At 50.7% G+C, this 22,888-nt stretch overlaps 2 protein-coding genes across 10 annotated transcripts; one reads left to right on the forward strand and one right to left on the reverse strand.

The window, feature by feature from the left end:
• Positions 1-537: 537 nt before the first annotated feature.
• On the forward strand, positions 538-3,899 carry drc4 (dynein regulatory complex subunit 4). 2 transcript variants are annotated; one of them, XM_028407320.1, is made up of 11 exons: positions 538-639; positions 824-913; positions 1,322-1,519; positions 1,623-1,829; positions 2,133-2,187; positions 2,292-2,494; positions 2,565-2,720; positions 2,991-3,086; positions 3,166-3,369; positions 3,451-3,516; positions 3,585-3,899. In XM_028407320.1, the coding sequence occupies exons 1-11, from the start codon at positions 637-639 to the stop codon at positions 3,744-3,746; spliced, it is 1,440 nt and encodes a 479-aa protein (XP_028263121.1). In that variant the 5' UTR covers positions 538-636; the 3' UTR covers positions 3,747-3,899. The 2 variants fall into 2 exon arrangements, with proteins under 2 accessions (XP_028263121.1, XP_028263111.1); XM_028407310.1 differs by having other exon boundaries at positions 3,160-3,369; positions 3,585-3,898.
• A 69-nt stretch (positions 3,900-3,968) lies between these two features.
• Positions 3,969-20,053, reverse strand: kif16ba (kinesin family member 16Ba). Of its 8 annotated transcripts, XM_028407280.1 has the most exons (28): positions 19,551-20,053; positions 17,570-17,639; positions 17,379-17,492; positions 17,137-17,253; positions 16,344-16,441; positions 16,144-16,253; positions 15,891-16,033; positions 15,596-15,764; positions 15,384-15,515; positions 15,135-15,310; positions 14,842-14,907; positions 14,701-14,760; positions 14,483-14,602; positions 14,344-14,395; positions 13,582-13,719; positions 13,390-13,472; positions 13,233-13,321; positions 12,695-12,727; positions 12,366-12,419; positions 10,930-12,288; positions 10,694-10,846; positions 10,493-10,598; positions 9,965-10,015; positions 9,734-9,781; positions 6,773-6,895; positions 5,626-5,715; positions 5,467-5,550; positions 3,969-4,672 (listed from the first exon to the last, which is right to left on the reverse strand). In XM_028407280.1, exons 1-28 carry the CDS (start codon positions 19,595-19,597, stop codon positions 4,511-4,513), a joined length of 4,047 nt encoding a protein of 1,348 aa, XP_028263081.1. In that variant the 5' UTR covers positions 19,598-20,053; the 3' UTR covers positions 3,969-4,510. The 8 variants fall into 8 exon arrangements, with proteins under 8 accessions (XP_028263081.1, XP_028263088.1, XP_028263097.1 ...); XM_028407287.1 differs by lacking the exon at positions 9,965-10,015; XM_028407296.1 differs by lacking the exons at positions 9,965-10,015; positions 12,695-12,727.
• Positions 20,054-22,888: the final 2,835 nt, after the last annotated feature.

Genomic DNA, 22,888 nt, shown 5'->3' on the forward strand with positions numbered 1-22,888 from the left:
ACGTCAGAGGCGGTCTATGAAGAGATCAGCATGGAGCTGGAGAGTCCTTCCTGTGGGTCCAGCAGCGCCCAGACACCCAGCCCTCCTCTGTACAGCGTCATTGGCAAGCAGAGCTCCACCCACGGCCTGTACTCTCTCGCCCAAACCCCCCACAGACAGAAACCTAGACCAGTTCCAGTGGATAACAAGCGTCCCTTAAATACCTAAAGCTCTGTGTATGACCAATCTGCACATCAGTCGATGGGTTAATCATGAACATGTGATCACTGACCTGTAGCTCTGTCTGTCTTTAAAATCAGCTGTGACATCACTGCACACCTTCATCATCAATACATCTGATCTGTGTTTCAGTAATCAATGATTAAGTATCAAATAACATAAACACCAACATGTTCACAGAGAAGCCAGCAGCTGCTTCCATCACAAACTCACACTCGGATTGATCTTTTTCTTTTTCTGGCTGTTATTGTTATTCAAATATTGTTGTTACGGAAGTTTCAATAAAGATTTGCTTGGAAAAAAAACGTTGCGAGGTCATGTGACCGTGTTGCCATGACAGCGCCTCCTGTGTACTCTGCTAGCTAACGGCAGTTTGGTGTTCGCCGTCTGATCTCTGACTCAGCGCAGCGTTTCACAATGGTGAGTGAACTTTAATTTTAATCGATTACTTATATCATAGTTACGTTACAGACTGCGGTTAGCACGTTAGCTTAGCGTGCGCCTGCGGCTCATACAAACTTTGTTAGCTAACTCCCTGTTAGCTAACCCGGCTAACAGGGAGCGCGGCTATAGCGGCCTGAGTGTCCGTGTGTTTTCTTTACAGCCACAAAAGGCGAAAAACAAGAAGGCCGGGAAGGGGAAGCCTCTGGCGATGGTGGACGCCCTGTCGACCGAGGAGATGTCCAAGGATCAGGTCAGAGCTGCCGGCGGAAGCTAATGCAGTTAGCTTCAGCTTTAGCCCAGCAGGGGGCGTGCCTCTGCATTTCATTGGATGTTCTGCACTATTTATCCAGCTGTGTGCATACCGTAAAACTCCAAATAATAGCCGAGTCCCGAACTGACGCCGGTCCCGTTTACAGGCCCGGTCCGATTATGGATTTGGACATATAAATGCCGGCCTCAATTATAAGCCGGGTCTGATTTTCTCATAAGGCAAGGAGCAAATATATAACTATAAATAACACAAAACTTTCTGGATGGCTTTTCCCCCAGAATAATTAAAGGCCCTCCCCAAATAGAAGCAGAGACCATTTTGGCTGGGCTATTATTTGAAGTTTTGTTACATCTTGCACAAAGTGACAAAAGTGTCTCTGCCATCCAGCTGGAGGAGCACATCATCCGCCTCCGAGAGGAGCTGGACCGCGAGCGGGAGGAGAGGAGCTTCTTCCAGCTCGAGAGGGACAAGATCCAGGACTTCTGGGAGATCTCCAAAAGGAACCTGCAGGAGGCGAAGGCGGAGCTGAGGAACAGGAGCATAGAGAGGGACGAGGCTGAAGAGCGGCACCGAGTGGAGATCACTGTGAGCTGCACACACACACACACACAGACACGGACACACAGACAGACAGAGACAGACTGCACAGTAACTGGACCTTCCTGTGAACTACAATGTCTGTGTTCAGGTCTACAAGCAGAAGCTGAAGCACGTCCTGTCTGAGCAGCACAACACGGTCACTGAGCTGAAGATGAATGGTCTCGCTTCCACCTGGCAACTCCAGAACCAGCACACACAGGCGGAGCTGGCAGCCCGCAGAGACCTGCAGGGCATGCAGGCGGAGCTCCGGGAGAAGAAGCTCCACCAAGAGCAGAGCATCAAGGAGCTGCAGCTGGTGAGAGCACATAGAGCGCACACACATACAGAGAGACAAACAGACACACACATACAGAGAGACACACAGACACACACACATACAGAGAGACAAACAGACACACACATACAGAGAGACATACAGAGAGACACACAGACACACACACACACATACAGAGACACACAGACACACACAAACACAGAGAGACACACAGACACACACACATACAGAGAGACACACACACACACACACATATACAGAGAGATACAAACACACACATACAGAGAGACACACACACACTTACCACCTCTGCATTCTCCACAGAAACACCAGATGGAGCTGATGGAGCTGAACAACGACTATGACTGCAGGATCCGAGGTCAGTCTGTCCCGATCAGACGTGTTGGACGCACCTTCTTTCCTTCGCCGTGCACGTTTCTTCTTCTTTTGTTGTCTGAACGCTGCTCCTGAATGTTTCCTCAGAGATTGAGGTCAAACACCACCATAAGATGCAGGCTGTGATGGAAACGGAGGATAAGAAGCGGAGGTCACAGATCAGTGAGCTGGAGGACCAGATGAAATGTCGTGTGGCAGCTCTGATCCAGGACCAGGACCGAGCCCTGCGGGAGGCGGCAGAGTACTTCTCTCTGCAGAGCCGCCTGCAGGCTGAGAACAAGCTGCTACAGGTCAGCTGATTGCTCATCTGGCCCGACTCCTTCACAGCTGCAGGTGTCAGTAAATGTTGTGGTCTGGCAGGAGGAGCTGGCGGAGGTGCAGAAGAAGCAGGAGCGGCTGCAGAGGCTGCTTTCAGAGGCTCAGATGAAGAACCAGAACCTGACCAAGGATCTGCAGGAGGCCCAGGAGGAGCTGAGCAAGCTGCAGAAACTGCAGCAGGAGCAGAGCCGGGACAAGGCAGGCACACACACACACACACACACACAGACACACACACACACACACACACACACACACACACACACACACACACACACACACACACACAGAGACACACACAGAGACAGAGACACACACACACACACACACACAGAGACAGAGACACACACACACACACACAGAGACACACACACACACGCACACACACACACAGACACACACACACAGAGACAGAGACACACTGTCTTCTCACTTCACTAATCACCTTGTTGATGGTTCTGCCGACAGACGATCGGAGCTCGTGTGAAGCTGGTAGAAAAGGAGCTGATGGAGCTGAGGAATCTGAGGGTGGAGCACGAGGTGCTGCTGCAGGCCTTTGAGAAGGTGAGCCGGTGCTCTTCTTACCCTCCCTCCTCTGTACAATGACGGTGGCGACCTGACGGTGTGCTGTGGGCAGGTGCAGCAGGAGCGTGATGAGCTGCTGAAGAGGCAGACCAAGGCCCTCCTGGATGTGCAGCAGAGGAGGAGCCTGAAGGAGCAGCTGCTGGAGAGGAAGCTGGCAGCTCTGACCAACACTCAGGAGAAGGAGGCGGCGCAGCTCTGCACCGCGCTCTCAGCCTCCAACGTGGACCCTGTGGCAGGCGGCAGGGCTGCCAGCCAGCTGCAGGTATGGCTTCAGTGTGAGATGGGTTAACAGCTCATCCTTCCAGCCTGTGTGGCAGCAGCTCAGAGGTTTTCCTGTTTGCAGGACATTCTGGACTCTAAACCAGCTGCCATCAGGGCCTTACAGCAGGAACTGGCTCAGGACTGTCAGGTGAGAATCAGCAGGGTGGTCCCTCAGGTGTGTCTCAGCTGGTGGTAACGTCTCTGTCTGACTTGCAGGAGTACGACGCGGTGCTGCTCACCTGCAGGGACAGGATGGAGGCTGTAGGCCTCTCTCCACACGACCTTCCCTTCAGGCCTGCACAGCAGGGCCTGAACGCACCACCCACTGACCTCCACCAGAACCACGCCATCTTCGCCGCCTCTTTACTGACTGACTGACTCCTGAAGCTGCAGAGTGGAATGACCACAGAAGACATGATGCTCATGGACATGTTGGACATTTATATGGTGGCAGAGTAGGGACATTTCTCCCCCCTGTTCTTCCCCGTCAGTGACGCCTCAGTGCTGAATGATACTCCGGGATTATATAACAGTATATAACATATGTACATGTGTGTTTCTGACTTCAGACTTGTAGTCCATGTTCTCTCAGATTCCATGTTTGGAAAAAAAACATTTAATGTCAGAATAAATGTACAAAGTTTAATGTCCAAACATTTCCCCATAGGTGTACAGCTGAAACTTGAAGGAAATAAACAGCAGACCTCAGATATATATAACTTCAGATGTTTACAGTCAGACATGGTCACACACGTCATCTTTGGTTCAGTATGTACAGACCACAGAGTGGAGTCACCCACAGAGCGAACTGTGGAGGGCATGCCAACCTCTCCTTCAATCCCTCTGTGTCCCTCTGTGTCCAGAACATCTACAGTCTATGTACAGACAGTGTGGGTGATAAACCTGCTCCCTGTTCAGAGAGCTGCTGTGAGCTGTGTGAGTCTTTACATTCAGAGCTGTGAGCACACAGGCAGAGGGCGCTGCAGAGACAGGCCTGGGTGTGTGTGTGTGTGTGTGTGTGTGTGAGCTGGACTTCCTGGTGGGTGAGGACAGGTGTGACACCTGGAGGCCTGGGGGGGGACTGACCTGCATGTTTTCCCTGCTGCTGACCTGCAGCGAGCGGCCGCTCAGTTCCAGGCTGGTCAGCCGGTGCCATGGCTGCTGTACTCGAAGATGCCCTTCTTGAAGAACGGCGACAACTCGCAGATGCTTCGCTTGGAGAGCCGGAAGCTGCCGTCTTCATCTGCTGTGAGAGGAGAGCTGGAGGACGACATCATCACCCGGAACAGATTTCTCAGGTAACGCTGTGAGGAACAAGAACACAGCGTGACCTCTGGGTTCACCGTGAGTCACTGTGTGTTACAGTGTTGCAGTGTGTCACTGTGTTACCGTGCGTCACTGTGTTACCGTGCGTCACTGTGTTACCGTGCGTCACTGTGTTACCGTGCGTCACTGTGTATTACCTTGTGTCACTGTGTGTTACCGTGAGTCACTGTGTTACCGTGCGTCACTGTGTTACCGTGCGTCACTGTGTTACCGTGCGTCACTGTGTTACCGTGCGTCACTGTGTATTACCTTGTGTTACCGTGAGTCACTGTGTTACAGTGTGTCACTGTGTTACCGTGCGTCACTGTGTATTACCTTGTGTCACTGTGTTACAGTGCGTCACTGTGTTACAGTGCGTCACTGTGTTACAGTGCGTCACTGTGTTACCGTGCGTCACTGTGTATTACCTTGTGTCACTGTGTTGCAGTGTGTCACTGTGTTACCGTGCGTCACTGTGTTACAGTGCGTCACTGTGTTACAGTGTGTCACTGTGTTACTGTGCGTCACTGTGTATTACCTTGTGTCACTGTGTGTTACCGTGAGTCACCGTGTTACAGTGTGTCACTGTGTGTTACACCTTGTGTCGCCATGTGCCACGGTGTGTCACAGTGTGTTACAGTGTGTCACCATGTGTTACATCGTTTACACCCATGAGCCGGAGCAGCGAGCCCGCTCGGGCTGACAGCTGCTGGCGTCCTGTCAGAGACACCGTGACCCCAGCAAGGCCTCGCTGCTTTAGCTCGTGGTGAACAACAGAATTTAAAGTTCCTGCCTCCAGGTGACTTCGGCGTTCAGCGACCATCCTCTCGTCTCTGTTTCCAAACAGCTTCTTTGGCGGGAACTCCAGCGCTGCCAGCTGGAAGAGACGACGTGTTTAAACACTTACAGCTGTGTGTGACATTTCAAGCTGTCAGCAGCTCAGAGTGCTCACCTGGGGGTATCTGAACTTCAGGCTCTTGTGCATTTCTCTGAAGCGGCTGTAGCGTCTGAACACCGTCCACGTCTCGTCCATCACGGTAATCTGATGGAAGACAGCCCAACATGAACCTGTGCATGCCACTGAACCAGCACCACCCACACACAGTGCCTGTGTAATGGCGTCTCGCTGGTTAAAGTCATCAGACCCTGGACCTGTCTCTGTACTCTCTCTCTCTTTCTGCTGGATCTCAGCATTTTACTACACAGATTAGAACATCAGATTAGGATTACAGGGACAGCACTAGGCTGGTTTAAATCATATGACAGATTTCACTTTGTTCATGTTAACGTTTACTGTTAAAATCTGACAAACTGAGGTCATTGTTTTTGGCCCCAAACATCTCAGATCTAGATGATCTGATAACATTCTGTCTCTGGACAGCATCACTGTGGCGTCCAGAGACAGAATGTTATCAGATCTAGATGATCTGATAACATTCTGTCTCTGGACAGCATCACTGTGGCGTCCAGAGACAGAATGTTATCAGATCTAGATGATCTGATAACATTCTGTCTCTGGACAGCATCACTGTGGCGTCCAGTCCGACTGTGAGGAACCTCGGAGTCATCTTTGGTCATGTGGCTTTAGGAAGCAGCCAAAGGGATTCCTATCTCTGCTGTTCTAGCTTCTCTCCACTGGCTCCCAGTAACACTCAGAATACACAAACATCCCCTGACTCCCTCCACACCACCTCTCCCATATCTGTGATCCAGCATCTCATGTCATTGACTGCATGTCCTGTCTTCTATGGGGATTTGTGTTTTTTTGTCTCTGATCAAATTTTCCATTGGAAATACATCAACATACTCTCTCAATATTTGTAATTCTTTCTCAGAAATGCACAAATTAATGATCAGAAGTCTCCTCTCCACTTTAACACCTCACAGTTAATGTTGGACTCTTAGTGCTGCTTATAGGAGACATCAGATGGAGGAAGAGGAGTCAGTGTGAGCAGGGCGGGGCAGAACTGCTGGAGTCTGGTGTCAACATTTTGACAGGACTGAAGAGAGCTGGATCCAGATTTCATATTCCCCAAAAATAATCCGGAAGAAAACTGAGAAGTTTAGAAGCTAAAAGGTGGATTTTATGAAGAACTTACCTTCACCTCAAACTCAAAGTGCTCGTCCTTCCCCTGCCCGCGAAGAACATAACGAGGAATGCTAATTTTTATGGGCTCCTGGGCGCCGTCACAGCTCGTCCCACGAGGACAAGACACCAAGTGCTGGAGAGGAAGTTAAAGAGGACAGAGAGGAGACAGGTGGAGAGGAGACAGATGACTGAGAGAGGAAGGATCAACAAGCGGCGACAAAAAGATCAGAAGGAGTCAGAAGCCTTTAACCTTTATTATTCTGTTGATAATATACATTAAAACGTTACACAAGCACACGTTAAATATATTTTATTCACCTCAATCCAAACGTAAAAAGTAAAATCTGTATAAACACACAGCATCATCCAAATCACACAAACATAAAAACCTCTGTCAGTATTTAAAATGCTCTGTGATCCTGAAATCAAGATGGCGTCCAGCTGATGAGGCCGCCGGGCATTACGCCTGACTTCAGGAGCACAGCTGGTTGATCAGGATCAAAGCCTCCGAGGAGCAGCCAAACAACAGCTTCCAGGCCTCACACAGGCCGCGGCGGTGAGCGATGGAGGACACGTCGGCCGAGCCCCGCCTCAGCTCCACCTTCCTCCCTTGTGGTTGTTTGTGATTTGTAAACACAATGTCGACCGCCAGGCAGCCGTCAGTCTGCTTCACCAGCAGACACCGCACATCCAGGCGCCTGCGGAGCTCCAGCCCCTGAAACTGGGGCTGGGTGGGGACCAGACTGGACCCCCGCGACGCTGGATGGAAGACACCATCCTCCCGGAGAAGAGCTACATGAGTGTCTGTGAGGAGGAGCTGGACGATGGCGACCTGATGGGCGCGGGTGGAGCTCCTGAGCTTGACACTGGTGTAGAGCAGAGGGCAAATGTTAGCCAGCAAAGGTTTCGTGGGACCCTCCATGTTGCCATGGACAATGTACAGAAGGTCTGCGAGGACACGTTTGAATCTGGAGGTGACGCATAGGCTGCTGTCCAGGATGATGTCAGGGACACGTGACGTCCAATCGAGAGAGAGCGCCATGAGGTCATCGGAGAGTAAAGGGTACGCTTCCGTCCCCTCGGAGAACTGCCCAGGACAGACGGCGCAGAGCAACGCCTTGCACAGCTCCTGCGTGAGCTCCTTGCTGTGGGTGAAGACAGCCAACACGGTGTCTTCAGAGCAGCCAATCAGGCGGACGTGTTGCCCCCCCAAACTGACCTGCACCTCTCTGACCTCCCGCAGGTTAACATGGTGACAGACAGTCAGGGTGTCCACAGAAGCAGCTGCGAGTACGGTGACATCCGTCTCTGACAGGAGCAGGCAGGCAGGTTTTGGGACGGGCTGCAGAGCGTCGGCAGCTTCCAGCAGGAAGACACTCAGAGGCTTGTTGTCTTTCAGCTGCGGACACACGGACTGCAGCCTGTCCAGCATGTCTTCAGAGGACAGCGTCTGCAGCTGCGACAGAGCCGGCGGCAGCTCCACCAGCCTCTGATGAAACACCTGGGGACACACGTCTCTGACGGAGGACAGGGATCCCTCGGGCCACCCTGACGCGCTGCCGTCCCGAGGGAGGGTGCAGTCCAGGCCCAGCAGGTTGAATCGGCTTCCTGCGGGGCTGCAAGGCTCGGGTTCTGGACGAGGCGGTGGTCGGCGAATCAGAGGCAGCTCTTTGGACACCATGGTCACATAGTGAGAGAGGACCACCTTCACTGTGCTTGCTGGGACAGTTCGGATGATGTCCCGTGTATCCTGCAGCCTCCTACCAGCACCTCTGTATGCTGCAGACAACTTTTCACCAAAATACCCGAGAAAGTAGCTCCTCTCAGCCGCCATCTTCTCCGCCTCCATTTGCCTGTGATCAGATTCTGTCGCCTCCGGCTTGGAGCTGATGCGGTCGCTCTGCGTCTTCAGTGATCCACCAGGGACCGATGTCTTCAAGCACCCATTAACCAGCAGCTGCTCCTGTTTCTCATCATCAGAAATGCAGCAGGTGGAACCGCTCCTTCTTTCCGTGATGTTATCGTTTTCATCACAAATGTTGGCTGAGGTGACACAAAACCTGACATCACAACGGTCCGGCCCACAAGCGGCTCGGCCCACCGCTCCTGCAGGAACACATCCGTCTCCGTGACCATCCTTCTTTTTGGTTTCCAGTGTTTCTTCTCTGTCTGCCGTCTCCAACGCATTTTCCTGGACATGTGGTGGTGGTGGAGGAGGAGGAGGTGGAGGTGGAGGGTTCACCTCAAACTCCAGGAAGTTAGACCCACAGGCTGTCTGTGTGCACAAGGTGGGAGTCTGTGACTACAGCAACAACCAGGATGTGAAGGCTCTTTGATTCTGACTGAGGGCCATCATCCACCCCAACGAGAATTACCGCCATCCAGCACCCGGTGCACAGGGAGCAGTGAGTGATTCAGATCAACAGTGAAAGAGCTGGCATGCAAATTAGACGGAGTGCAAAACAGTTCTTCAAACCTTCATCAAACCAAATCTAACGTGGGCATCACTGCTTCTGATCCAACCCTCTGAACTCCACAGTCACATGATCAGTCAGAGTGCTCTGATTGGTCCTCTACACACACACACACACACACCACCATGTCTGCAGTCAGACGTGTGAATAACAGCTGCAGAGAGCTGCAGGTCAGACAGACTCGCTGAGTGGTAACCTCAGATTTTCCCTGTAGTTTTCGGGTCTGTTTGGAGTCCAGGGGGTTAAAAAAAGCTTCTGTTTTACCCACGTTTGCTTTCAGTTTGTGTCAAATTACTGACAGGTTTGATCATTGTTATTGTTAGTCTGTTATCCCGTCACGTATCGATTAGCCACCATCAGAGCTGCCAACACAGCCTTTTAACCTTACAACAAAAAATACATCTACGATGTAATTAATGCATAAGAGGCACGTATTTATATTGATATAGAATGGGCAGCCCTGTATTGATTGAATCATAATGATAAGAGTGTCTTACCTCGTATTTCAGCCTCCTTGGATTCATGTTCTGCTGCTTCTCATCATCCTGGAAACAAAAGACTGAACTTCAGCTGCTGATCACGGAATATTACAAACGAGCAGTGAGGGCTTTGTGATCAGGGGACGGATCAATTAAACCAGGCAGGAGAGGGAGATCAATCAGGTCAGAGTTAGTCATGCAGGTTTCAGATCAGGGAAATGAAAGAAGGGCGGAGCATCCTGGTCTTACCTCCTCAGTTAACCTAACAGAGCTACAGTCGCTAACATCCTCCTCCTCCCCCTGCAGAGTTAAAGAGCTACATATCAGACACACAGTTCATGTTCCATCACTCCACCTGCTGCACCACATCAGCTCCACCTCTACGCCTGTATTTGGATTAACCGTGTGGCGGTTCGTCTGATGAATGTGTCTGACTGGATGAACCATCTGTCAGTCTATCATGAGCTAAATTCAACCAATCAGATCAAAGAGGAAACACCTCAGCTAGCTAGCTAGCTAGCTAGCATGGTCTTAATGAACCAACAGGATGAGGATGGTTTGACTGTATATCTGTGAGCTCAGAAACATTATGAGTGCTTGCTACACCAGGTGAGACAGAGCCTCGCGTTCTGAGCCTCTGCCCACGAAAACAACTCAAAAGCAGCCTGAAATGTTCACAGGTTCACATGTTCAATGTGTTCACAGACACACATGCTAAGGTGCAGTGATGAGAGAATCGGACGTATCTGTGTGATAAATGTGAGGAGCGGTTCTTACTCCGAGTGATTCGCAGGACACAGACAGCTCCATGCTGCTGCTGCTGTTCAGCAGATTCATCTTCTGTAACCGTCGCTGGACTTCTTCCTCGATGTAGGCGTTTATCCTGGAAGAGAAGGACGGAGGGAAACCAGTGATTTGATCTGATGTGATCTGAGCAGCAGCAGCGTTACAGTGCTGCTGTGCAGGAAGACGTCTCACCTGTCGTCTGACAGTGGCAGCAGTGTGTTCAGACTCTGGATGTGGCTGACAGGCGAGCTGCTGTGACTCGGCTTCTCGTCGTTATTGACAGTCTTGTTGTTTTCTTCGCCCTCACTGATCCTCTGCCGCAGCTTCTGGATCTCCCGCTCCATCCTGGACATAAAACATAATCTCACAGCTCAAACCGAAACATCGATTTGAATGACCGGTGTAAACCTTCAACGTGTGCCACTCACCTCTGCTGGTCCAGGTCGGCGCCGGTCCTCAGGGTCCTGACGGCTGAGCTCCGTTGCCTCTGCTCCTCAGAGTCGGGCTCCACAGAGATGCTCCGCCTCAGAGCAGAGTGCCTCCTCTCCAGCCGAGCCACTGCCTCCTCCATTGCCTCCCTCTGCTGCTTCTCCTTGGACTCCAGGATCTCCTTCTCTTTCCTTCTCACCTTCTCCTCCTGCCGTGCCACGTTGGCAGTGAACTCGTAGGTCTCCTGCAGCTGCTGAAGCTGCTGGGCGCCGTGCCAGTGGAGGTTCAGTTTCTCCTCCTTGTCCTCCAGCTCCTTCTCCACCTGGTACAGCGTGTTGTCCAGCCCCGGTGGACTGTCGTAGTTCCCGTTGCTGCCTCCAGCGCTGCGCTCCAGCATCTCCACAGCTCTGTGCTTCTCCTCAGCCAGGGCAGGGAGGAGGCTGTCAGCCAGGTTAGCCAGCTGCCGCTCCTTGAAGTGCAGCCTGTGCTCCACCTGTTTGACCAGCTGCTCCTCCTGGCAGACGGCGGTGGCGTCCTGCGCTCCCCTCTCCTGCGTCTCTTTCAGCTGCTGCTGGCGTTCTTTGAGGTCGTGGGCAAGGAGCAGCAGTGCGTTACGCTCAGCAGCGACCTCCTTCTCCAGGACCTCCCTCTGCTGCCGGAGCCCCTCCTCCAGCCGGCCCAGCTCCTTCACCTGAGCTGCCTTGAAGTTCACATATCGAGTCTGTGCAGATCTCGCCTCCTCGCTGGCGTCCTCCACATCCGTCCGCTCTGCGGCCTCTTTGGCACGAAGAAGAGCTTCTCTGATCTCACCCAGCGCTCGCCGCTCTTCCTCCAGGCGGCGGGCGTCCTCCCGGGTCAGCAGGGCGGTGGCTGCCTCATGTTTCTCTCTCAGCTGCTCCTCCAGTCTCTCCACCAGACTCAGCTGCTCCCGCTCCTGCTCCTCCAGCCGCCGCCGTTCAGTCTCCATGCGAACCGTCTGCTCCTCGCGCTCTCTCTTGAGCTTCTCCAGCTCATGGTAGATCTCAGTCTGCTCTGCAGCCTCCTGCTGCCTCCTCTGCGCCGCCTCCTCTGCCTTGACCTCCTCCTGCTGTTGCTGCTGTTTCCACCTCTGCCTCTGCTGGAGTCCCAGTCCCTGGATCTCAGAGCGCCTCTCCTCCTCAAAGCGCTCCTTCTCAGCCAGGAAGTCTTGCAGGCGGCTCTCGATGTCCTGGTTGCGGCGGCGGAGGCTCTCCTCCTGACGGAGGATCCGCTGCTGCACCTCCTCTGACTCCCTACGCTGACTCTCCACCTCTTGCTGGAGGCGCTCCAGCTCTGCTTTCTCACTTTGCTGCTTCGCCTCCATCTCCTTGATCAGCCTCCTGCAGGAACAAAAAACCATGGTCACATAGTGCTCCATGCTAACTCAGAGTCTGTCTGCTCCTCCTGACACATGTACCTCTTCAGCTCCAGCTTCTCCAGCTCCTCCCGCTGCTGTCTCTCAAACTCCAACCTGAGAAAACACAAACCTCCATCAGCATCTTTCCCCCTCATTAAAAGAGCTCATGCACATCCAACAGCACGGCTGGTGAAAGCAGGGAGTGAAACAGCAAGCTCGGGATGAAACGGCAGGCAGACACACCTTCTACTGACATCACTATGAAGACAGAAGCAGCAAGCCGGTGTGCAAAATAATCAGACGGACAAAAAGGGACCAGGTGAGTAAAGACGGGACGAATCGACACACATCTGTAGGACAGTTAGACAGGAAGTGGACACTGAGTCTACCTGAGGAAGACGGGGCCCTTCTCAGTGAAGAGACTGTCAACAGGACAGGGTGGACACAGTTAATTCACTGCAGCGTCCGAGCAGCGCAAACAGAACCCTCCTCACATTTAAACAGAGAATCACCACACGAAAGCTTAATGTCCCGCTCAGGCTCATCCTCTGGAGGTCAACATGTCAACACAGCACACATAGAGAGGTGGGTTCCTCAGGATGGAACCACAGGGAGACAGGTTCAGGTTTATAGAGTGAAAGGTCGGATCTGCTGGCGGCTACAAATCTAATCTCATTGATTGTACGAAACATAAATCAAGTGGAGTCAGCATGTCACAGGTTTTACCAGCAGTATAAAAATAAGCTGGGATTAAATTTTTACAGATGATGCATTCAAGGACCGCTGGAGCCGGACAGCTCCTGTCTGTGATGAATGGGGTTTCTTTGGTTTGTTTTGGGTCGTCTGGTCTTTGGTCTGGGTTTGATGCAGTGGGGGGGGCTCTGAGCTGATAACCACATGCAGCTGATTCCTGATGTGCTCACTCACCCTGGATTGTAGAGCATCACAGTGGACAGGTTCTCACAGGACTTGGACAGATCCGTCATTGACAGGCTGAGTGTAGACAGCAGGCCGCTCTGAGGAGAGAAGACAGCCTCAGCACGTTGACACCTTCAAATGAACAAAGAGAGGAGGCCGCCCTCACCTTCCGTTTCTCCCGCAGCCTGGCCGCCTCCTTTGGATGGTTGAATCGAAACATGTTGGTCCTGCCGAGCAGAATGACGGCGCCTGGACAACAGCACAAAGCACAGACAGAGTGTGACAGAGTGCCTGATCACAGACAGCACGTTTAACTGGCTGGTAGGGTCACATGACATGAGTCCCGTTCACTCCTCACCTTGGTTGAGCTGCGATGGCTCCGTCACCTGAACTCCATTAACAGAACACTGAGCCCCGCCGAGCGGCACCAGAGTCACCGTGCCGTTCTGGTTCTCAAACATGCAGTGTTCGCTCTCCAGGTCCAGACCGTGCAGGACTACAGGACGGACACACGGAGACAAGTTTTACTGAAGCTCAAACAGAAAACAGCTTTTCAAGGACTGATCCCTGGGGGGAGAGTGTCCTGTTCTGTGTCCTGTTCTTTATGTCATCACTGGGAACGGATGTGATCAGAGGCACTCGAAACAAGCAGCAGTCAGGTCCAGTATTGATCATGTATCTGAGCTGAATGTAAACAGACTGATGTCCCTCTGGTCTTTCTGACAGCTGAAGCTGATTTAGCCCATAAAACACTAGCATGCTACTAACGGCTGCTGATTGGTCAGTTCAGATTAGGACTGATGGGGACAGGAGGTCCTCCCTCCATGGCAGCTAGAGTCCTCACATATATATCTCTGTAGGGGCTCTGCTGCTGCTAGCTGATGTGTCCACTCAGAACAGAGGATGCTGGGAAGTGGCTCCTGGTTTATTCTTTATATTTTTGGGCACCACTCATTCTGCAGTCTGCAGAGCGTACCCTATGGGAGAGGCCTGTGAGGTTCTGTGGTCAGAAGCTGCTCTTTAAGCGTCTCCTCTGTGTGTGTGTGTGTGAACAGGTGAATGATCACACGTGTGTGTGTGTGTGTGTATGTGTGCAGTCAAACAGGATGGAGCCACTCACTGATGTCCTGCTCTGTGGATGCGTCCTCTCTGCCCACGTACGTCCGTCCCTCCTGAAGAGCAAACAAACAGACATGTCAGCAGGTGAACAGCGGGAGCTCTGTATGTGAGGTGACAGCTTGACGCTCTTCAGGTGAGACCTTTAAGTGGTACAGGATGATGCCGGTGCTGAGGAGGTCGTCATCGATGCCGATGAGGTGAGGCAGCTCGGAGTCCAGCACCACACCAATGCCTTCTTTCCTCAGAGCCAGAGTCTGCTCCTGCAACACTTCCAAAGCTCAGCTCCACACTTATAACCCAGCTGACACTACAGTGTATGACAGAAGAAGGTAGGATGGAGGAGGCCGAGGATTCTCACCTTCAGGATGTTCTGAGTCTCGTTCCATTTGTTGGTCCACTCCTTGGTCAGCTCTAGAACCTGCAGACACAGACACACAGCAGTGTATCACTGACTGTTGAAGCAGTTCAACCATCAGTGTGAGGACAACGTGGGACTCACTCTGGCTTCATTCTGGTGCAGCTTCTCCTCCATACTGAGCGCAGTGGGTGAATCCAGCAGAGCAATCTGACAACATGTGACATTTTGAATGAGACGCAGACAGGAAGTCCCACTGCATTGACCCAGATACAGTCTGCAACAAACTCTTCCACAAACGTTTCTACTTCTGACTTCTAGACATGAACTCTAGCATTTACTTGGCGCCTGTCAGTTTCAAACCCCTTAAGCTGTGCGTGGCGCCCCCTGCAGTGCAGGAGCAGTGACTCCTGTGTGTGTGTGTGTGTGTGTGGTACCTGGTTGCCCTGAACCAGCAGAGCTTTGAGTCGAGCGATTTCTGCTCGCAGCTCCCTGATCAGCCTGACGTTGGAGTCCTCGTTAATGGTGGGTTTATTGATGATGTTCTTGGCTCGGTTGGCGTAGCGAAGAGTGCTGAGGGTCTCTCCATAGTTCACATCAGCGGGGGAAATGGCTGAAAGGAGAGAGAGAGGATGTCAGAAAACCATCAGAACCCTCTGGGTGTGAAGGAGTGTGTTTCTGCTCACTGGCGATCATGATGGTCTTGGAGTTGCCGCCCAGGCTGTCCTTCAGCAGCCACGTCAGCACAGAGTCTCTGTAGGGAACAAACACCGACTTCTTCTTCAGGTTGGTGTTCAGGCCGTCCTGCGTCATGTCGGCTGGAAATGGACACATCCGTCAGTCAGGACCACAAAAACACAACTCACTGCAGACCAAGGTGCCATCTTCTGTTTCTGACCCAGAGCAGAGATGACGTTTCCCAGCGTGACCAGCGACTTGTTGATGTTCCCTCCTTCCTTCAGTCTCACTCCCGTGGCTCCGGTGGCGTCGGCTCGTTCGCTACCAGCCAGATCGACCAGGTGGATCTTACTGACCGTTTCGCTGGGCATCTCGGCATCAAACTTAGCCTGGGGAGAGAGATTAACAGGCGTCAGGGCTGCAGTGAAGGATCACCGTCGTCTGCTTGGTCTGTAAAAGCAGAGAATAAATCCCGGGAGCGTCCACGCTTTCGAGCTGCCGCCTTGTGTCCTGACCTGGGTGAAGTTGATGGTGAAGATGGCGTGTGAGCGGCTGCTGACGTCGTTCATGCCGGTGCTGGCAGTGGTACGGTTGATGTTCCCGGCCTCCATCAGCTCCTCCACGTCTCCATAGTTCTGGACCAGGTGTTTGGACAGATCTAAGCAAACCAGAAATCATGTACCGACGTATTATCGGCTGCAGGAAGTCCACATGTAAACACACGCTACATGAAACAGGGCAGGTACAGCGCCCCCCTCAGGATTTTACCTTCAACATAAGGCCCGTCCTTGGGGTGCTCCCTGACCCTCAGGTTGTAGGTCTGGGTGGACTTCCTCCTCAGAAGGTCTCTCACTCTCTCGTTGTAGATCTCCAGGTAGCTGAAACAGGCCGTCATACGAACATTAGCAGAGGTGGAGCGGTCAGCATGAGCTGGGGATGCGTTCACGTTTGGACGTTTGGAATCTCACCTGACTTCTGTGCGAAATGAGGCTTCATCCCATCGAGTGGCGTCAGAAATCCGACTGAACAAACCTTCACAGAACCTGGGAATGAGACCAGCGTCTCCCTGAAACAAAAACCAGACGTTACACTTCAGAGCTCACACAGACGCACCAACAGCAACCCTGTGTAAAAGAATCACCTGAGCTTCATTCTGAATTCTACTCTCCTAGACACACAGGCTGTCTTTGCTGCTACGTCAGTCAATAAACTGCAAGAGGCTTCAAATAAACTCACACTGACACCATCACAGCCTATAACAGGAGGAATCAGACTTTCCTATGGCCTTTGAATGCATCGTGTGTGACATACATTTCAGACTGATACTTTTGTACATCAGAGGTTAAAATCCTCCAGAAGCCAGGCTGCAGTTTACTGCTCCACCTCTGAGCCGAGCACAGGAAGAATCAGACTCACACCAGGTAACACACAGACAGAAGGAAACCTTCCAACAGGATCGGACTCTGTTCTGTCTTGGACTGAAGAATTTTAGAAGGGTTAGGTTTGAAATGTAGACGTCCACACATCAGTCTTTTAAGTGTTCCGGTGAATTGTGTCTGCGGTTTGATTAAAGGCTGTAGCTGTGATGACATCATCAGGTGACTCAGGAACATGGACTTATTATCTGCAGACTAAGTCAGCCGGAGCCTGCAGTGATGACGTCACTGCTGGAGCCCGACAGACATCTATAACCTTATCATACTGTTACTGCTGGACAGAAGCACCTGGACAGTGCTGGAAGGTGAAAGGTTAACATCTCACCGGGTTGCCCATCATGGTGTAGGACTTCCCTGAGCCGGTCTGACCGTAGGCGAAGACGCAGGCGTTGTAGCCCTCAAACGCCGCCTTCAGCACATCAGAGCCTAAATCTTTGAAAACCTACAAACAGAAGATGACTTGTTACGTCCACCTCCGGCTCCTGTACACGAGAGAAAACAGCAACGACTGCCTGGACCGTGAGTGGATCAGTGGGTCTGACATGGGTCTGTGTGATGCTCACTTACTTTCTCCTGAGAGACAAACGTGGAGCTCTTACAGTCGGAGGAGTCGTAGGAGAAGTCATATGTGAAGGTTTTGTTTCGATCCCTCATCACGTCTCCTGCAATGCCATCAGGAAGCTTCAGGAAGACAGAAGGGAGCTTAATAACCAGGAAGCTCAGCTATGAGAACGCTACCATCTGAAGAACAAACGTACCTTCAGGTTGGTGATGGAGGTTTTGTTTCCCTCCATCCTGATGATGCATTTTGCAGTCAAGTCCTTCTCCCTGGAAACAATTAATAAATACACTTTAACAATCAGAACTCGGAACAGTCTCCTGTCACATGATCACTCCGTGTGCTCTGATTGGTCAGCTCCATCCTGTCTGCAGTCAGAGAGCAGTCAGAGTGCAGTCAGAGTGTGTGTGTGTGTGTCTGCAGGCAGAGAGCAGTCGGAGTGTGTGTGTGTGTGTGTGTCTGCAGGCAGAGAGCAGTCAGAGTGTGTGTGTGCAGAATAACTCAGGTATTCAGACAGAAATCAGCTGCAGAAAGCTGCAGGTCAGACAGAGACTCTTGAGTGTTTGTCATGTGACTGCTGCTCACAGTGACTCCATCATGGCTTCCTGCTGAGTGCTGAGAGAATAAAGAGGTTTGATAAAAAAAATATGAAGCTTAGATCAGACAGAGCTGCATTCACAGACCATCAATAACTTCAGAGTGTAACATATAAGGCTGATACTAACACCTTTTAAGAATAAACCTGCACTTCAGTTTTTGGGTAAATCAGATTACTGACAGCATAAAATCAGTGTTTTTTTTGTATCGGACAGAACAGCGGTCAGTGTGACACCTATGATCTGATCCTGCAGTCTGCACAGATTATCTCACATCAGTGTCCTGCTCAGACAGATCCTGATAAAACACCCTTCAGGGACTTCATTCTGCAGACAATCCCAGCTGGCATTCACAAGGCCCACATGACTGAAGTGTGTCAGCACAGCAGGGCGCGTGTTTGCTCAGTAGTCTGGTCTCCGCCCTGCATGATTCTCAGACCTGTACCCACAGAGGCAGCCGTGGACCGGACTTCAGCTGAGCTCACCGAGGCCTCGTCGTTATCTCAGAGAGACACAATAACTACATTATGTAACACACCGTGCATGGGTGTGTGTGTGTGTGTGCCAAAGGTCACCAGAGCAGAACTGTTTGATCACCAGCCTTCGCTTCATAATCGCTTCTATTTTCAGCTCCTTCATTTTGGTTGGTGTTTACATTGATTATCAGTGCACTGATCAAACTGAATGATTGACATGTAACTTTGTTTTTCTGGAGAAGATTCTGCACATGCTCAGTTCTAACACAACGTCCTCAAACTATCATCAGCTCCTAAGGTGACCACTGTTGGCCTAATCAATCACTGAATGAGTTGCAGATCAGTTAATCGATTAATGTTTGCTCCAGTTTTGATTAATATCTGACAAACACTGTGAACGCTTTTAACTGTTGGAATGAAGTTGGACTTGTCCAGATTAACTCCTCTACAGATCTCAGTGCAGAGCTGTGCTCACACCAGCAGAGACTCTGGAGCCTCTTGGCTTTTAATACATGACGTGACTGACAGGCCGTTTCATTATTGATAAGGCTTTATAGGTAACAACATAAACAACGAGGAAGGTTAGGCTGGATGGAGGACAGGCAGCCATTTAAGAGCATGAAAGTTCTGACTGGCTGCAGCGTCACAGTCTGTGATTAGAACTCTGAGAGCAGCTGAACAGGAGGTCAAAGGAGTGAGGGGATGGAGGAGCCTCGGTATGTAGAAGTGATCTAACAGGATGTGGGTGAAGCTGAGCTTAGGGTGTGGGTGAAGCTGAGATTTGCGGTCTGTGGGGTCCCACCTCACCCTCGTATGACCCAGTCTGTCATGAATCTGTGCAGAACCTCGGTGCCCCTGCTGAACCTCCCAGGCACCGACAGGTGACAACATGTCCACGGTCTTTCTTTAAACCACATGTCACAAACATAAACACCACAAACAGCTCCACAAACCCACACCCTGCACTGCTGCACCTTCACACGCTGCCTTCCCCTCACAGGCGGCTAACACACATCTGTATGACGCGTTAGCATCACGAAAACACAACATTCTCACCTCAACCCGACACAAACAAACATAAACAGCCGTGTTAGTGTTCATAACTCACCTCCTGTTCATGGGCCGGACCCGCACAGCCACCCGGACCGATGCCATTGCGCATCCCGCTGCAGACCGGCTGTGAGTTAGCCTCGGAGTGAGCGGCGCCGCTTTATAACAGCTAATTAGCTACCAGGCTAATAAGCTAGCAGGAGCCGCGGCGGGATAAAGAGGGCAAAAGTCGGTAAGATAACCGACTGAGTTCAGACGAAGGTGTCCAGACACAGATAGGCAGCAGGAGAGAGGGTCGCCAGTGTGGGCTAACGTTATCAGGGTCCGTGGACACCGCGTCGCCGTCCCGGTGTGAACCGGCTCACATCCATAGTCACCGTTCAGTAGCTGCTAGCCTGTTAGCTCTCATATGACAAACAGGAGCGGAGAGGCATCAGCTGATAACAACAGAACACACAGCGTCACACACACTGAAACACACACACAGCATCAGACACACTGACACACACAGAGTCACACACTCACACTCACAGCGTCAGACACACACTGAAACACAGCGTCACACACGGACAAACTGAAACACACAGCGTCACACACTCAGACACACAGCGTCACACACAGACACACTGAAACACACAGCGTCACACACAGACACACACTGAAACACACACACAGCGTCACACACACTGACACACTGAAACACACAGCGTCACACACAGACACACACTGAAACAGCGTCACACACGGACACACTGAAACACACAGCGTCACACACAGACACACACTGAAACACACACACAGCGTCACACACACTGACACACTGAAACACACAGCGTCACACACACACAGCGTCTCACACACACTGAAACACACAGTGTCACACACTGACACTCACAGCAACAGACACACACTGAAATACACACAGACACACACACAGCGTCACACAGCGTCACACACACTGACACACACTGAAACACACAGTCACACACTGACACTCACAGCGTCAGACACACACTGAAACACACAGCGCCACACAGAGCGTCACACACACTGAAACACACAGCGCCACAGTATCACACACAGACACACACTGTAACACACACACAGCGTCACACACACTGACACACTGAAACACACAGCATCACACTCAGACACACAGCGTCTCACACACACTCTCACATACTGAAACACACAGTGTCACACACTGACACTCACAGCGTCACACAGACACACACACAGCATCACACTGACACACACAGCGTCACACAGACACACACACAGCATCACACACACTGACACACTGTGAAACACACAGAGTCACACACTGACACTCACAGCGTCAGACACACACTGAAACACACAGCGCCACAGCGTCACACACAGACACACACTCAGAGCATCACACACACATTCACACACTGAAACACACAGCCACATACTGAAACACACAGCGTCACACACAGACACACAGGGTCACACACTGACACACACAGCCACACAGCGTCAGACACTGACACACAGCGTCACACACTGACACACACAGACACATACTGAAACACACAGCGTCACACACAGACACACAGGGTCACACATACTGACACACACAGACACACACACACTGAAACACACAGCATCACACACTGACACACTGCGTCACACACGGACACACTGCTGACGGAGGCTCAGGTGAACCCTGGTGGAATGAAAACAGCTGCTTATGGAGCACATGTTACAACATTTAATTCATATGTTACTAACATTAATTAATATGTTACTACTGTGCCGAGTTATTGCTTTAATCCACAGAAGTCTGACTAACATTTCATCAAACGATTCACTGACAGCCAGAGGACGGGGACTCGAGTCACATGACTTGAGTCGAGTCAGACTGGAGTCGCAAATTTGAGGACTTGAGACCTGCTTGACTAACACTGATAAAAGACTCGACTTGACTTTGACTTGAAACAGATGACTTGAAAGGACTTGAACTTTTTAATACAAAGATCTGCATTTTTTATGGTCAGTCAGCCCCACCTCCATTCAACTACAACTATTTTGGCTGGTAGTGGTATGATTTGGCTGATGATCTGTTGTTTGCCATATCTGCGATGGACATGAGGAGAAGGGTTACAGGCTGGAATTAGTAGATCTGATTCCAGAATCCCAAAACAAGCGTTTACTTCTGTAAGTTTGACATCATAGACATAAAAATTATACGGTGTTGTAGAGTAACATCTTGTGATTCTGACTGTGTCCATATTTTTTGTCTGAAGGCTTCGGTTTGGACAAAAACAGCAGTTGTTGAGAAGGTGTTTTTACATTGGAAACGCATTAGGAGGGGGACAGAGAGAGCTTCAGTTAGGGGCCGTTGATAAACATTCAGGTTGCCCTGGATACAGGCAGGCAGGGCTGTTACCGTGGTGACAGGCTGACACAGGATCAAAGGTATACCTTTGATCAAAGAGATAAACATTCAGGTTGCCCTGGATGCAGGCAGGCAGGGCTGTTACCGTGGTGACAGGCTGACACAGGAAGATATTTTTCAAAGATCAAAACGAAACGAACCTACCTGAAGTACAAAGCAAAAAGGAAAATAATCTCTAAACACGGAGAACAGAAGGATCGGAGAGGAAGAAGGAGAAACAGCTGCAGAGGAGGCTAACATCTTAGCAACAGATTTCTTCATACAGTCAGATTCGTGGTGAGTACCAACAGTAGTGAGCGATGTGCGAAGTGCAACTTCATCGTGTTTATTCAAAGAAAGACAGGGAAGTGTTTACTTCTGTAAAATAGGTGTTTAACAACCTGTTAAAATCCACCAGAACGCAGGAAATGGCCTCTGGTAATTGAAACATTTTCTGGGGGACCACCCCAGACCCCACACCTCTCCTATTATAATAGTAATCATAATAATAATCATTAGATGCCACAAGTCACATTTTTAGACTGGAACCCTAGTTTGAAATGGGTTAGTATGGTATGCTGTGTGTATGGGTTAGTTGGTATGCTGTGGTTTCCGGGGTAACAGGTAGTGAACTGGAATGTTTTGAATATAAAATGATGCATCTGGACTTTTGGCTCAGCTTTTTATCAGTAAAACACTTTCAAACAGAAGAAACATATGGATCATTCCAAATACAGCTTTTCAATTGAAAACTGAACACCGCTGATGACTGTATACAATTCTATACAGCCAATGGGTTAATAATCACATGCATAATAATCAGCTTTGTAAACATGAGAACATATCAAGCTATTGTTGCATTATTACGTGCGTCAGTGAAGAATATTGATTTTGTTAACATTATAATGTATCCTAAAGTCAATATTTTAAGGACACTTAATGAGCAATATATTTTGTTCTTTTAAACATGCCATTGTGAGCATTTTAATTTG

This window comes from Parambassis ranga, chromosome 1, assembly GCF_900634625.1.
Source record: "Parambassis ranga chromosome 1, fParRan2.1, whole genome shotgun sequence".
Classification (NCBI taxonomy): domain Eukaryota; kingdom Metazoa; phylum Chordata; class Actinopteri; family Ambassidae; genus Parambassis; species Parambassis ranga.